The following is a 16,055-nucleotide window of genomic DNA, read 5'->3' on the forward strand; positions in this document are numbered from 1 at the left end:
ATAGTTATTTACAAATGTAATTTGTATGTTTTTAGGCCTTTTTTTTTTGGGTTTGTTTGTTTCTGTTTTCTTTGCTTTGTGCAGAGTTTTAAAGTTAGAGTTGTGTTCAAAATAATAGCAGTCCAACATGACTAACCTGATGAATCAGTGTTTTTGGTAAAAATCACATTATTACATGGCAAATAATTCACCAGTAGGTGTAGTACAGAGGTCCCCAACCACCAGGCCATGGACTGGAGTCGTTTGGTACCATGAGAGTTGAGGCTTGGGTGTGAAATTTATGGTTTTAAGGAGTTTTATTGGTTTTCATCATTTTTATCGTTAACTCAGTTTCCCTGGGTCTTTTCCTGAGTGTTATGAATACATCTTCTTTTTTTTGGTACTGCTACTGTTTTTATTTTGTTGTATTTATCCACAACACCTTAAAGGTCGATCCATGAAAATATTGTCAGACATAAAACGGTCCTTGGTGCAAAAATGGTTGGGGACTGCTGGTGTAGTAGATTCAGAGAAACCAACAGACCCAACATTCATGATATGAATAGTGTGTGTAATTGAAGAATTAAGTGAAAGGGGCATGTTCAAAATATAGCAGTGTAGAGTCTAATCAGTGAGGTCATTCATTATGTGAAGAAACAGGTGGCCATGTGGGGGTATTTAAGGTGGTATTTTAGGATGAAGCACATGTTGTACATGCAATTCTCTCTGAAAACCTGAGAAAGACAGGTTGTGCCAGACATTGTTTAGAAGAACAGCATGCTTTAATCAAAACGTTAATTGGAGAGGGGAAAACATGTAAAGAAGTGCAGAAAATGAAGGCTGCTCAGCTAAAATGATCGCCAATGCTTTAAAATGGAAAGCCAAACCAGAGAGACATGGGAGAAAGTGGAATACTAACATTTGAATGGATCAAACAATAGCCAGGATAGTAAAGAGTAGAAAAAAAAACAGGGCAGGAAAGAAATGTTCAGACAAATTCTTTACCATTATTGAATTCTTTACCATTATAAGTAAGAATAACACTTAGCAGAAAGAAAACAGCATAGGCTGCTATGTTACACCATTACTAATGCAAAGCTGCATTGTGTATTTGATTCCTTTAACCTCGCTGTTCGTTTAGCTTCTCTTTCAGACCCAAAAATCATCACAGCCGAGTCTGGACAGAACGTCACTCTGCCATGTCGAGCTTCAAGCAACAACTTCATAATTCTTGAGTGGAGCAGAGCTGATCTGGGGACACAGCATGTTGTTGTGTACCGGGATGGGCAGTTTGCTCCAGACAACCAGCATCCATCTTTTAAGAACCGGATAGATCTGCAGGACGGACAGATGAAGGACGGAGACGTGTCTTTGATTATGAAGAATGTGACAAATGCTGATAATGGAACATACGAGTGTCGTGTCTTAATGGGAGAAATACACTCGTGGGAGATCAACATCATCTCCCTGAGTGTTGTTGATCCAGGTGAGTGAGTAGATTGTAGTGTGTGTGTGATCAGAGGTGAAGCTGCTTCCTGGTTGTTGATGTTTGTTTCTAAAGATGTTGTTGATGAGACTTTGTAGAAAGCAGCTGGTCTGAGTGATGTGATCAGAGTGCAGTAGATAATGTCTGACAGCAGTTTGAAGAGGAAATGGATTCTGTTCTGTTCTTCACTCATCACCTACCTGACAAACCCAATATCACAGTAAAGCATTTAATAGACATGTCGCTCCACTGGATCCATTTCACACTTTGCATAAAACTGACACGGATGCACTAGCTGTAGTACTGGAAGGGGGAGATAATATATTTAAAGCCAATAAGTCACTAGTGACAGAGGAAGATATGAAGTACATTCCAGGCTCCTTCTTTGCCACAAATGATTAAGGTAGGCAACTAATTTGTACATGCAGGTAAATGTTTTAATAATGTCTGTTTCTGTTTTCATGTTGGCTTGAAATAATATATCTCCCTCTGCTGGTTCTGCATCCATGTACATTTCACAGTTTGGAGAGGCAAATCCATGAGATGGACATGGTGGATCAGTGTGTCTGTTACACGCCGTGGAAGGATGCTGGGTTGACCTGACACCTAACACCTCACACCTGTTTCTCGCATGCAGGTCAGACAGGAGGAGACACAGAGGATGGAGGGAAGAAGGATGGAGGGAAGAAGGATGGAGGGAAGAAGGATGGGTCTGTTGGACTGATATCTGGTCTGTCTGTTTGTGCTGTGCTTCTTGTTGTTGTTGTTGGTGGTGGTGGTTTTTTGATCTACAGAAAATGTAAACAACACAATGATGGTTCATACCAGCTTCCAGTAGAACTGCAGAATGTTTGAAATGTGAGTCTCCTGCTGTTTTCACTTCTCAGTTTTGTCATTCAGCACTGCAAGATTATCTGAATGGCATTATTATAAAATATTATTTAGAATTATTTTTTTCTTTCTTGAAGGACAAAACAAATGTGGAAACATCACAGTGAAGATGACAGATACTTGTGTATACTGATGAAGTCATTAACAGATTCTGAGTATTGTGATTACGTATCCTGTACATTACAGTATCACAAACAGAGAATGTGTTTGTTTTATCTTCTGGTTCAGCAACTCTTTGTAAGATCAAACTTGTTTAAACCACACAAACTGATCCTCATGTTGCAGTATAATTACATGTGCCAAACCAAGTGACGAGATAAACACAGTATATTACAGCCTGAGTCTGAGTGTACACAAAGTTGTGTCAATTATACTTGAGTTTAAGACCCTTTGATTTCTGGCAGAGATCAAAGATCTCCAAGGGAATCAACTCAGGCACTGAAGAGTGTTATAACAGTTTCATTTATCAGCAAGTCAGTGGTCTTTAATGTGGTCTTTGTGGAATTTAATGTGTGCACTCTGAATTTGAAAGTTGTTGTATTTGATTTTTTCTGACCTTGAAACAACTGCTTCGAATGTAAAGAAATGTTAAACAGCTGAATTAGAGAAGTGAATGTTTGGACTGAAATACTTTATAATTGGAAGACAGAAGTAATCAAATAATGTAAATGTTCATGCTGAACTTGTCTGTGCAGTTTGCTGTTCAATAAGAATGTGGCAGTGTTACAAAGCATATTTCATTTGTTTAAATGGACAGAAATCATATTTAAATTTGATACAGTTGACCACAACATATTACTCAAACGACTGGAGAACTGGACAGGTCTTTCAGGAACTGTACTAAACTGGTTCAAAACATACTTAGAAAACAGGAAATACTTTGTATCAATAGGTAACTTCACATCTGAGCAGACAAGTATCACATGTGGAGTTCCCCAAGGTTCCATCCTGAGACCCCTTCTGTTTAACATTTACATGTTCCCACTGGCACAGATTATAAAGAACAACAAAATAAACTATCACAGCTATGCAGATGACACACAAGTATATATCACAATGTCACCAGGAGACCGAGGCCCTGTACAGGCTCTTGGTAAATGCATTGAGGAAATTAATGACTGGTTGTGCCACAATTTTCTCCAGCTAAACAAAAACAAAACTTAGGTAATAGTCTTTGGAGCCAAAGAAAAACGATTACAGGTCACCAGAGAACTTCAATCTATACACCTAAAAACCACAAACCAGGCGAGAAATTTGGGTGTAGTAATGGATGCAGACCTAAACTTAGAAAAACACATTAAGACAATAACAAAATCAGCTTACTATCACCTCAAGAATATTTCAAAGATAAAAGATCTGATGTCTCAACAGGACCTGGAATAACTAGTCCATGCATTCATCTTTAGTAGGCTTGACTACTGTAAACATAAATAAAGCACCAAATCCGCACTTAAGCTTAAATTTCAAAACTTACATTTTAACTACTGATTTTATCTACTGTTCTGATTTTATCTGTTTTGATTTTATATACTGTTTTGTTTGTTTGTTTGTTTGTTTGTTTGTTTGTTAATTAGTTTGTTTGTTTGTTTGCTTGTTTTAATTAATTTTAAATCATGATTTTTGTGATGGTTTTTGTTTCTAATGTCTCTGTAAAGCACTTTGAATCACCTTGTTGTTGAATTGTGCTATACAAATAAACTTGCCTTGCCTTGCCTAAAGACTGCTGCCATCTACTGCTAATACTTGGTGCTTACAAGTGTTTCCACCAGATTAACAGTGCATTGTTTTGGCATTTTTACCATATGCTAAGCCTTTGTTTCAGAAATTAAAACTGTTAAAATGTTACAAATTGAAGGGATGTCATTATCTCATCTGGCCTGTGAGCCTCCCAGGACATCTCGGGGACACTGCTGGGAGAAAAAGATGGATGGTATACCCCATTCAGCTCTGTAAATATCTGGTTGGACATCATATTTCTGGGATTTTTAGGGACAAATACTGCAACCTCAATTTTGTCTGAATTTGGAAATTTAAAAAATTTAAGCACATTCAGGCATTTATAGGTTTAAGGCACGCCCGCAGTTAAATAGGCCTTTCTTCATACATAAATATACAATTATCTCTGCATAGCCAAGAAAACTTAGTCTGTGTTTTATTAAAATGTTACCTAATTCATGCACGAATAGCAAAAAAAAAAGTAAAAAAAAAAGTAAAAATAAACTATTAACCCAATTACTAATAACCATTACTCCAAAACCATGCATAAAAAGAAAAGAATAATGTTTTCATTTCTCCTTCCAAAGAATTGCCGTGCTTGGATGGATAAACAGTTGAAACAAAGTGAACTGAACACTGTAAAACAAAATGGAACAAGTTAATCGCCTACCAGCAGATCTCTCTCACCTGCACGCCGCTTTGTGCTTAATACTGTCACATACAGAACATTAATTCATGGTTGAAACACAATTTTACTTCCTCTCAGCAAAAACATGATGAAATGAAGGCATATTACAGACAAAAGAGAGACGATAGAGAGAAACACTGAGAATAACACCTTGATTTTGATAAATTTATGACTTTTCAGATATGATTTTGTCTGATTAATAAATTTGTCCTTATTGATAATGTGGAAACAGCACCTTATGTCTGATGAGAGTGAGCATGGTGTGATGATTGTATATCCATCGCTACGTATAACTGCTCAGACAAGAAGCACAGAAAGCTCACAGTTCAGTTATTGAATGATTTGTTTTAATTTTCAGATTAACAGCAAGATGTTAATCTGAAAATTATGATCACCTCTGATCTGATCCACCTCTGATCACACACACACTCAACTCTACTCACTCACCTGGAGGATCAACAACACTCAGTGTGATGATGCTGATGAGCTTCTCTTGGTTTATTCCTTTTTGAATGACACGGCACTCGTACGCTCCAGCGTCATTAATCGTCGCATCCTTCAGAATCAGAGACACGTCTCCATCCTTTATCTGTCTGTCCTGCAGATCCACCCGGTTCTTAAAAGATGGATGCTGGTTTGATAGAAGAAGTTGCTGACCGTGGTACTTCAGGACATTTTTGTCTGTTATGTCAGATCTGCTCCATGTTACAGTGTCGATGGGCAGTGTTGGGAAGGTTACTTTTAAAATGTATTCCATTACAGATTACAGAATACATGCCCCAAAATGTATTTTGTAACGTATTCCGTTACGTTACTCAATGAGAGTAACGTATTCTGAATACTTTGGATTACTTAATATATTATCATGCTGTTTACAACTACATGAATGTGATTTATTACTGTTACTGAAGGTCCGCGGCTCCGAACCGCAGTAAAGGGACCTCTGACTAATACATCGGGTTCGTGTTGGGCTCATGGCTGAAAACTAGCTTTAGACTTTGTTGTCTGGGTCAACTTTGAGACAGAGAGAGGCGTTGAAAGGCTGCTCCAACGGAACTTATTGTTTTTGGAGGAAAACACGAACACGGTGTACAGTCGAGTCTTAATAGCTTACTTACAACTGGGCTCGTCAGGCTCTCTTCTTGGCTGCAGTGGTTATTATTATATTTACATGCTTCCAGCTCCCGTTTTTGCTCGATGACAGCTCCTACTTTTCCTTTTTCTCCCTCCCTCGTTCACAGACACATAACGTGTATGGCAGTCCATTCTCCCTGCAGCACGGACTACACTGCCCATGATGCTACATTCTTTAGAGCTATACCGGTAGCATTCTGCCTATTAGCTTAGCACAACAACAACAACAAAAACCCAGGAAACGCACAGAGAGAGAGCGTCACCCTGTAACCATGGCAACCGTAACGCTGCCGCCTGGAACAACAGAACGTAGCTGTCAAACAAAACCCAAACAGTCCTGACCCGCCACAATATGAAACAGGGAAGTACCACCGTGTAATCCATTTATTTCAACAAAGTAACTGTATTCTAAATACCACCTTTTTAAACGGTAACTGTAACGGAATACAGTTACTCATATTTTGTATTTTAAATACGTAACGGCGGTACATGTATTCCGTTACTCCCCAACACTGTCAATGGGTTTGTTGCTTTGAGCTCAACACAGTAGAGTGACAGTTTGACCAGATTCAGCTGTGATGCTTATCGAGTCTAAAAGAGCAAACAGAGCAGAGCAGAGAGATTAAAGAGTCCAACATACAATTAAAGACTTCGCAGTGAGGAGAAAGCTTTGCAGCCCGCTGAGATCTGCTGATCTGGAAATGCAGAAGTAAAGTACAATGTAAGGGTGGCACACCGTGACTGGTATTAATTATTATCAATCTCGCTGTAGACTAAAATTGTGAAGGGACACATGAAGAAATCATGCTGCTGTATTTACAGTTTTTATAGGCAAATATTAAATGTACTTTTACATAAGGGGAGAATACAAGCAATAAAAACATTAAAAATCTATATGACTGCATGTTCAACCAGTCACACAAATGTTAAAGATTCCTGATCAGTTCTAATTCAACTTTAACTTCATCGCCCTGAGATCAGAGAGATCACATTAGCTACTTTATATTCACAGTTCCGCTGTGAATATAAAGAGAATTCCACAAGAAATTAATTGCGCATTTAAAGCAAATTCAGTCCCACCTGCAGAGACGAACAGGATGCAGACAAAGAGCAAAGTCCAGCAGAGAGACGCAGATGTCACAGCACACATTTCTGCTTATCTAGCCCACACACAGATTATTAGAAATGTCCAACGGATGATGGTATTAAAACTTGACTAGATTCAGGTTTGTTCTTTAACCTCAAAGTGTCAGCGTGTGAGAACCAGTGTGTCCGTTCACATCAGCTCATTGCCTTTTTCTCTTGAAGAAGGGAGAGTTGTGGGGCTACAGCCATCCCATCAAAGTGTCCAACCCAACCCTCTGGGCAATTTCAGTAAATTCAAGAATTTCTCCGGTTTCTCAATAGAAGGGAATAAAATGGTGCCGGGGAGGTTAAAAAGGGTTAAATACTACACATATAATTTTTTGTTGAAATACCAGCTAGGATATAATATCTCCTATCAATAAATAACTTATATGGGAATAAAAATGCTGGAAAGGAAAGCACAACATCGCAAAGGTTACAAAGGTAAATTCTAGATGCCTTCAATGAAAATAATAAAGGTGTTGCATGAAAAAATAAAAAAAATAAAAAATACATAAACTGATTCTGGGGGATCAGGTTGGTGGTTTTCAATGATTTTTCATGAAATGGCCCTTTAAATAACACAATACTTCTTTGGTTATTGTCCAAAGTGATTTTCTGCTTCTTTTCATTCTTAATTTACATGCCTAAGTACTGTGTTCATTGACTGTTTCTTTCTAGGGGGTGGACCACCTGCAAAGCGGCTGTCCCAGGTGGCCGACACTGTCTTTCAAGTCCTGGGACACTCTGAGGTCAGTGTCACCGGGCTGCCAACAGGCATTGACACATCAATGATGCAGGCCCTTGAAGTGCAGCAAAGGTAGGACACAGGGTTATTCATATCTACAGTGTTTATTCATTGCAGAAGCCATTTCATGTGTTATCCATGCTCATTGCATTAAATTAATTTAATCAAAACAATAATTAAACTAGGCCTATGTATTTCTGTAGCATGGAGCCATCACAAGAACCGGGCCCATCAAGTTTGCCGATGAGATTGCCGCCTGAACCATCTGCAGCTGCTGCTCAGGATAGCCCGGCGGATCAAACACCATTCCCATCCGCAGCACCTGCTCCGTCAGCATCCCTGCAGGAGAGCAGATTGCAACTCACAATTGATGTGTTTGAACAACAAAGTCCTTTCCCTTCAGGAGGAGTACTACCGCCTTAAAATTGAACACCTAAAAAATAAACCATTTACAGATTGTGTTCTGTGTCTTGCATTTAACAATTGCAGGTGATGTGCAGTAAAACTGTGGTAGTTCTTAATACCATCACAAGTTCTCAAAAGACATGGGGCTACAGCTTGCCTGAAATGTAAATTTGTGAAGTTTGCCTTGTAAGGCAGTCCACTCTGGGCTAGGTTCCCCTGTGGAATGTAAATATCTTCTTCACCACCATCCTCATCGTTGTCTTCGTCCTCATCGCCATCCTCCAGAGGTTCTGCAATCTGTCTAACCTTGCAAATATTGTGTAATATTGCACAGGCTATGATGACTTTGCTGACTTTTTCAGACCTCAGCCGCACCTCTCCGTGGAGAACATGAAAGCGCCTCTTAAGCTGGCCTATGCCACGCTCCACCACCGCTCTTGTTGTCTTGTGGGCCCTACACTGTTATAGTTTAGTTGGGGCCCTTGGCATGGCTGCAGGTAAGGTGTTTGGAGCCATGGTTTGCATGGGTAGCCACTGTCCCCTAACAAGTGGCACTTAGCTAGCTCTCAAAAAGCTGTCTGATGCCACTCTCAGAGCATTCTCGCATCATGTGTGGAGCCTGGCCATTTAGCCACAATGTCCAAAATCTTACAGGCCGCATTGAACACTATTTGCACATTGATGCTGTGGAAATTCCTCCTGTTAACAAAGACAGCCTCGTCCTCTGATGGCGCAATTATTCTCACATGTGTTCCATCAATTACACCCACAATGCCAGGGAATCCTGCAATGTCCATAAATGCCCTTTTATGTGTATGTAAAGTGCAGGCATCCAGCGGGAATGAAACAAATTGTGTCACAATATTAGGTTGTGACAAAGCTGTCAGTCTTTGGGTGATGACTCTGCTGACGGAGGATTGGGACAGACCCAAGTCATCACTGCTGCATTGTTGCATTTTCCCGGTTGCCAAATACCTCAGGGTTGTGATTACTTTCGTCTCCGGTGTAAAACGTTGTGGCGTCGAGTTGGTGAAGTAATTGCATCTCTAAGGAGATCCACCACAAACATGATTCCTGCACGATCCAATCTGTAGCGTCTCAATAATTCCCTGTCATCCAGTGTTTGCAGGACATCTCTCCTGCCTCTTCTGTTGGCCATTTTGTGCAGCTGCTTAGGGGAACTCCTAAGCCACTAAAAGTCCTCTTCCTTGCTCTTAGCAGATCTTGCCTTAGGAGCCCTTTTAAGTGCTAGGAATCTTGAGGAATAGCTTTTATATTAACTGGGATCGTCGTGTCACTTTTAGGGGAAATTCTAAGAAAACGTCATGACTCTGAGAATTTTCTTAGAATTTGGCCACTAGGAGCCACTTTTTGCACAAAGATTCTTTAAGGATACGGGCCCTGGTCTTTTTCAAGTGTGGGCACCTCACAGACAGAACACTTAACAGTGGGAGACTGTGGCACCCACGGTGTGGGACGGAGAGATTTCGCAGGTCTTTCCTCCCCACAGCTGTCAGACTACACAATAAAGACTTTTGCAGCTGATCAAACACACAAACCCACACATGTGCAATAAGACTGCTATATGTGCAATTCTTGTGCAATTCTTCTTCTGACGAAGTTGTATTTTTGCATTTTTCCTACTCAGTTGTATATAGCATTTGTTTTTCTATTTTATTCTATTGTATATAGTATTTTATTTTATTCTATATTTTATTGCATTCCAGTGTTTTCTAATTTCTGCTACATAACTTTGCACTTTTGCTGTAACAAAACAAATTTCCCACCTGTGGGACTAAAAGGTCATCTTATCTTACCACACTTTAAGTTTCCATCAAACACTCTGCTTAGTTTCACCTTCTGCCTGCAAAAGTATGCTCTGCAAAAGCCTGTAATTTCCTGTCAGTACTTTTGGAACAGACTGTACTAAGAGACAGCCCTTTTAAACTATATTAAAAGCAAGTAACAATAAACACTAAATAAGGATTAACAATATATTTATTTCATGACAGTTCTTCCCCTTTTCGTGTTTCCCAAGAAACACGACATAATTCCTAATCTATCCCATTAAGTCTACTTTCATGTGAGAATAATAGCTAGAATATAACAAAAGAAATCCTATCAAAATGAAACCTTTCAATTGCCCAACCCTTTAGGTCCTCCATCCCCTCAACGAGTTGTACATTTTCAATGTTCCCTTATTACTATAGCATAATTATTTGTATCCACAACAAATAAATCAAACAAATAAATCAAGCCCTTATACAGCACCTCGCGTTTACGCTGGGCTGTGAGCTATCGTTCCTTCTGTTCCGACCATCCCCTTTTGACCCCACTTCTGACTCCCCTCAATGCTCACTATAAAATCCAATCATATACGATTAACTTTATCCTATTAAGATGTCCCATATTACTCTTTGGAAACAGCCTCTATAGAGTTGTTTTTTCACCCCCTCTACGGGTAATTGTGTGGCTGTTATATTTTTTTTCCGATTTTTTTCATTTAACAAGTATATTTGAGGGACACATAGCATGTTTAGCATTTTTTCAGCTGTCCATTTTGCTTTTCCAATTTTTCTGTTTAAGTTATTACAATTGTGCTAAATATAGTATTTCTACCAAATATATTATTTCTGATTAATTATAGTTTTTCTACCAAATCATAGTACAGTATTTTTGCTTTTTATAGGATTTTTATAGGATATTTGTGTTGTCTTTGAGTCATTTTTGTCCTCTAAAGAAATCTTTTGCTATCGAAAATGTGTTTTTTTTTTTATTCATCAAATGGTCTGAAAATAACAGAAGTTATTCATTACTATGCTATGCATGATTGGAATAAGTTTTAAGTAATTTGATTTATTTATGGGGTTTTTATTGGATTTTATAACACCTGTGGTCCTCATGGACAAAAATGACCCCAAAGTACAAAGGGTTGCAAAGGGCCGTATTTTCACAACATACTAGTGATGCAACGTTCTGTATCGAGGCTTCGAAGCTTGTGTCGAGTAATGGAGGAGGCGTTTCCGCGATGCGCGTATCGAGGCTTGCTTCATTCATGGGAGGAGCTGAAAATGATGACGTCCGAAGCCTCGCTGCCCGGCTGTACCACGTGACTGGTTCAGGAAGTGGTTCAAACTTTGCCGCGAGATATGACAGCGATATAAACCCCTCAGACTTCATTCAAAATGTGGGTGTTTGATGGAGAGTTGCGGTTAGTGAGAGTTTGGAGACAGTTTGGAGGTTTATGAGAGTGAGGAGAGAAAGTCAGGAGAGAATGGAGCCAGCTAAGAAGAGGAGGATGTCCTCCCCTGTGTGGGAACATCGTGATTTTATTCCTCCCAACAAGGTATGTAAATTTCTACAGAAGATGTATTTTCATAATACTGATGGTGCAATACAATTTATGTTAAGCGGCTTTACTTTTGTACAAGGTGAAGTGTTTGCTATGTGCCAGGGAGCTGGGCTATAACAACAACACCTCATCCATGCTTAGGCACTACAGAGCTTTGCATGAGAATAAGGGGAACACCGATTGTGGAGCAAGACCAGGTGAGCCATCAAATGCCATGATGATATAGCATGCAGTAATGTTACTAAATGATATAACAATATTATACAACTGTAATAAGTTACGTGTGTGATATTTATATTTGTGCTTTGTTCTCCTGAGGAAAGACAACAAAAACAATCTCAAATAGATAAAACCTGGTTAGCATGGTGATTGAGGACTCCCAGCCATTTAGCATTGTGGAGGACAAAGGATTCAAAAGATTTGTTAAATCATTAAATCCTAGCTATGTTCTCCCCACTAAAAAGGTCATAAAAGCATTGAAAATGCAGATTTTACAGAATAAAATGTGAACAGGCAGGACTGAGGCCTCAGTGTGTAGCTGTCCATACCTCAACGTTACAAAAGCACAACCACTGTCCACACCCCAACCACACCTCACCTCACAGTAAATGATCATTTCCATTTTAAGCATTTCCAAATAATCATTTTCCATACTGCCAGTATAAATATACACAGTATACTGCCATCACTACAATATACATGTTTTACACACTCCTTTTTTTGTTGACATTTACAGGCTGTCCAGTAGATGTCCTACTAGAGCAAATGAAGCTTCAAGAAGCTTTGCGCTCGGGTGAATCAATTGGATGAAAAGCTTCAGTGCTTCATGAAGCTTCATCTGCCCATCACTACAACATACTGCTTTCAAACATCTTTGATCTTGGATCACTGCTGTGTGGGGTCAAGCACTGGTCATAACAACCACAACAACAACAGCAACAGGGAGGAGAAACAACGATGAGGAGAAAGGTGCTCTATATTCAATTAAATTTTATTTATACAGCATCAAATCACAACAACAGTCACATCAAGGTGCTTCGTATTGTAAGGTAGACCCTACAATAATACATACACAGAAACTATGCTCACAAGCCTCCATTGCACTAGAGATTTGCATACTTTGATGAGCATACTTTTTTTTTTTACCATGTTGTGCAAAGCAATGACCAGCAGGACAAAGCATATATTGTCCTCTAGTATAATGAGGAGGGAGAATCAATGTTCAGGAAGATCCAGGGTTAGAAGATAAAGAAAATATTGTCAATATTTAGAGCACATGCTACCCTTTCTCTGAAAAAGCACATCACCCACCTGCAGAAGTGGAAGAAGGCTATGAAGTGAAGAAAAGTGATGAAGAATCTGAACTATGTTCAAGTAGGTTCTCAGGCATCCAGGACATGGTAGTCTGAGGAGCTTGGAAAGAAAGTGACTGGGCTTTTTGAAGTTTCTTGAATTTTCAGAATGTGAAACTGAAATAGAAGATGTGTCAGAGGACTACACATCTTCCATTTCAATTATGATGAAGACAAAGAATCAAGCAAGAAAGAGGAGTCAGCTGAGACAGAGGAATATTTGCAGTAATATGAGGAAACATTGATCTGGTCTTCTATCCTTCCCAGTGACAGACGATGCATGACTCTCTCATGTGCCACAGAGATCTACCACAGTCCAAGCACATGTGCCAGGTCCCATACTCCTTCAGTTGTTTTTCTACTCGAGTACTGAAAGCATTATACACCATGTATTCTGCTTATTTTATGCTTTTTAACGTTCACATGCCAATAGATGCATCAGAGACCAAGTTGGGGTTCAGTAACTTGCCCAAGGACACCTTGGTAAGAACTCCAGACTAGAGCACACAGAGATTGAACCAACAACCATCCAATTAGCAGATGACCTGCTCTACAGCCAACTCAATGACGAACAAGGAGGATCAACAAGAGAGGAAGAAAAATGGATTGAATGCAGCTGTAGGCACATGAGGGTATGTTGATTCTTACTGCCGTGCATCCAGTAAAGTCGCTACGGACAGTTTATGACATCCTGAGACTGGTAGAGAAGTTTTAAAGGTGACACAAGATTAATCATAGAAGCGCAAAAAGGATATAATTTCTTGATAAAGACACAATAGATGATCATCGTTCATGACACAAACGTGCTCCCATTTGAGGTGTATGGAACAAGTGGGTGTTTCTCCTGCTGTTGATGTAAGATCCTGGTACTGATGTGACTGTGTATGAGCACCAAGTTCCCTTCAGAGGACTCTGTCCATTCCAACAGAACATCCCAAGTAAACAGGGGGACTATGAGATAAAATCATGGGCAGTACACTGCAAAAACTGCTATACTTGAAACAAGCCAAATATTCTTAAATCTGACAAAATTTTCTTGTTTTGAGGAAAAAAATCTGCCAATGGGGTAAGCAAAAGTTGCTTGACTAGAATTCTTAAAACTAGCAAGTTAATCGAACTGCCATATGTCTTTTAACTAGACCAAATTGACTAAAATGTATGCTTAATTGAAGAAAATCTGACTTATTATAAGGAAAGACACTTTGATATTTAGAAAATCTGTACCTAAAATGAGTATTATGCTTTCTTGAACAAGCTATTTTCAAGAATTATTTGCTTACTTTAAGATTCTACACCTTAATTGAGATTTTTCACGTAAAAAAAAATTACTATAGGACAAATCTTCTTAAAACTGAATTGTTTCTTTCTTGATTGAGCTAAGTATAAGAATTATGTCTTGACTCTGAGAACAATAATCAGCAAAAATTCCTGAGAATAAGACACCATTTCTTCAAAAAGCTACTGAAAATAAGGGAATTCATCTTAAATTAAGACAGCAAAAGCACTCTTAGTTTTTGCGCTTTTATTGACACAGCAATAGGAGAATCATGTCTAAAATTACCTACATTTCAGCAGGGTACTGTGTAACATGGCCAATATAAGAAGTGCATATTCCAGATACATGAATAATAACAGTATAACATACTCATGGCTGGTATCAAAAATTAATTTTGCTGAAGCTTAAAACAATCACTATTTCAAATCCTATATTACATAACTTTTTAGAAGAACAAGTTTAACAACCACACAAACAAACATGTGTTTTACATTTGTACAACTTTTCTAGAGAAAAAAAAAACAACCTCACTGACTAACGGTGTTAGTCCTGTTACAGTTACTTAGTTATTTTTAAGAAAACGTTCTGTTGACCTGGTTTTCTATTTAAATGTTTTCTGGTGTTATTTTCTGATTACATTAGTTATTGTTATGCACTCTTCTAATAAATCCCTGGAGCCTTATGGGGTGGGTGGAAATAGAGAGAAGGTGGGTCACATGAATGAGACTTTGAAAGGCAGAAAGACAGAGGAGCACTGAGATGAGGCCTAACGACTCTCAGAAAGCAAGAAAATCATAGAATCAGACTGATGAAATTGGTTTATGAATTTGGAAGTGATGCAGGCAGATGAGTTAATACAGATCTATCTTACTGAACTCATGCATGAGCTTCATTGTAATGCACCATTGTCTCCATTTTACGAGTCATTAAAAAAAAGCTGATCATTATGTAAATGTATGCATGCTGCATGTCACATATACACATTTATAAAACATTTCAAGTGCAGCAGTAAAATGTAAAGTACAGTTTTATTATTTTGGATTTATTATGCATATGTTTTTTGTGCATTGCTGTGTGCTGTATGTTAGTGGAACTGCAATGTTTATTCATTTTAAGTATTTTGATTATATCATTTATCAGATATATCATTTAGTATTGAGATGTATGCACAGGAAGATAACCTGCATTATGTAAATGTGTCAATTCAACGTCATGTATACCAATGTTTCCCAACCACTGTGCCGCAGCACATAGGTGTGTCGTGAAAAATGATCATGTATGCTGTGTCTGGTTCCACCTGATTAGTACTGTAAGGTTACATTCACACTGCAGGTGAAAGCGCATCAAATCCGACTCTTCTGGCCCAATGCGACCTATCATGGTATGACAGTGTGAACGGCACAAATCCGATATTTTCAAATCCGATCTGGGTCACTTTCGTATGTGGTACTGAATCCGATACATATCTGATGTTTTAGAAAGCGACTGCTGTTTGAACGGTCATGTCGCATTAAATCTGTCTTTTACGTCACCGACACAAGACAGACGGCAATTATCAGCGCCGGAGAAGACATCGCAAATGCTTCCTGTCCATCCAGTGTTAGTGAAACTGTTTGGAAGACAACATGAACATTTTATTTGTACAATGGCTGGTTGTTTATAAAGAGAAACACTTGGTTAACGTTTTTGCGCCAGTAATTCCCACTGCTGCTCTTACTGAAGTGAACTGGCTGCACTAAAGTGTATTAGGTTAGGAATAGGTACTTTTAGAACGCACCCTGGGTCTCTGTTTCTGTGTTTGTCATGTTTTCTGCCTTATTTTGATAGTCCTTCTCCATCTGCGTTGTGTTCTGATCAGGCTCAGTCCAAAGAAGTTTTCATGATGATTTTAAGATTTTCAAGG

At 38.8% G+C, this 16,055-nt stretch overlaps 2 protein-coding genes across 4 annotated transcripts in view; both read left to right on the forward strand.

Moving 5' to 3' along the window:
• LOC146521562 (butyrophilin subfamily 2 member A1-like) overlaps positions 1-3,781 on the forward strand; it is a 29,780-nt gene extending 25,999 nt beyond the window's left edge. For 2 of the 3 annotated variants that reach the window (XM_085155262.1, XM_085155259.1), the window contains exon 3: positions 2,103-3,771. In XM_085155262.1, coding sequence (XP_085011388.1) covers positions 2,103-2,320 — 218 coding nt within the window. In that variant the 3' untranslated portion in view covers positions 2,321-3,771. Of the gene's footprint in view, positions 1-1,132; positions 1,466-2,102 lie in introns of all 3 variants that reach the window. The other variant, XM_085155261.1, reaches the window with a different exon arrangement.
• Positions 1-16,055, forward strand: part of LOC146521561 (Fc receptor-like protein 5) — an 84,547-nt gene that overhangs the window by 42,421 nt on the left and 26,071 nt on the right. The window lies entirely within an intron of this gene.

This window comes from Neolamprologus multifasciatus, chromosome 3 (assembly GCF_963576455.1).
Source record: "Neolamprologus multifasciatus chromosome 3, fNeoMul1.2, whole genome shotgun sequence".
NCBI classification, from domain to species: domain Eukaryota; kingdom Metazoa; phylum Chordata; class Actinopteri; order Cichliformes; family Cichlidae; genus Neolamprologus; species Neolamprologus multifasciatus.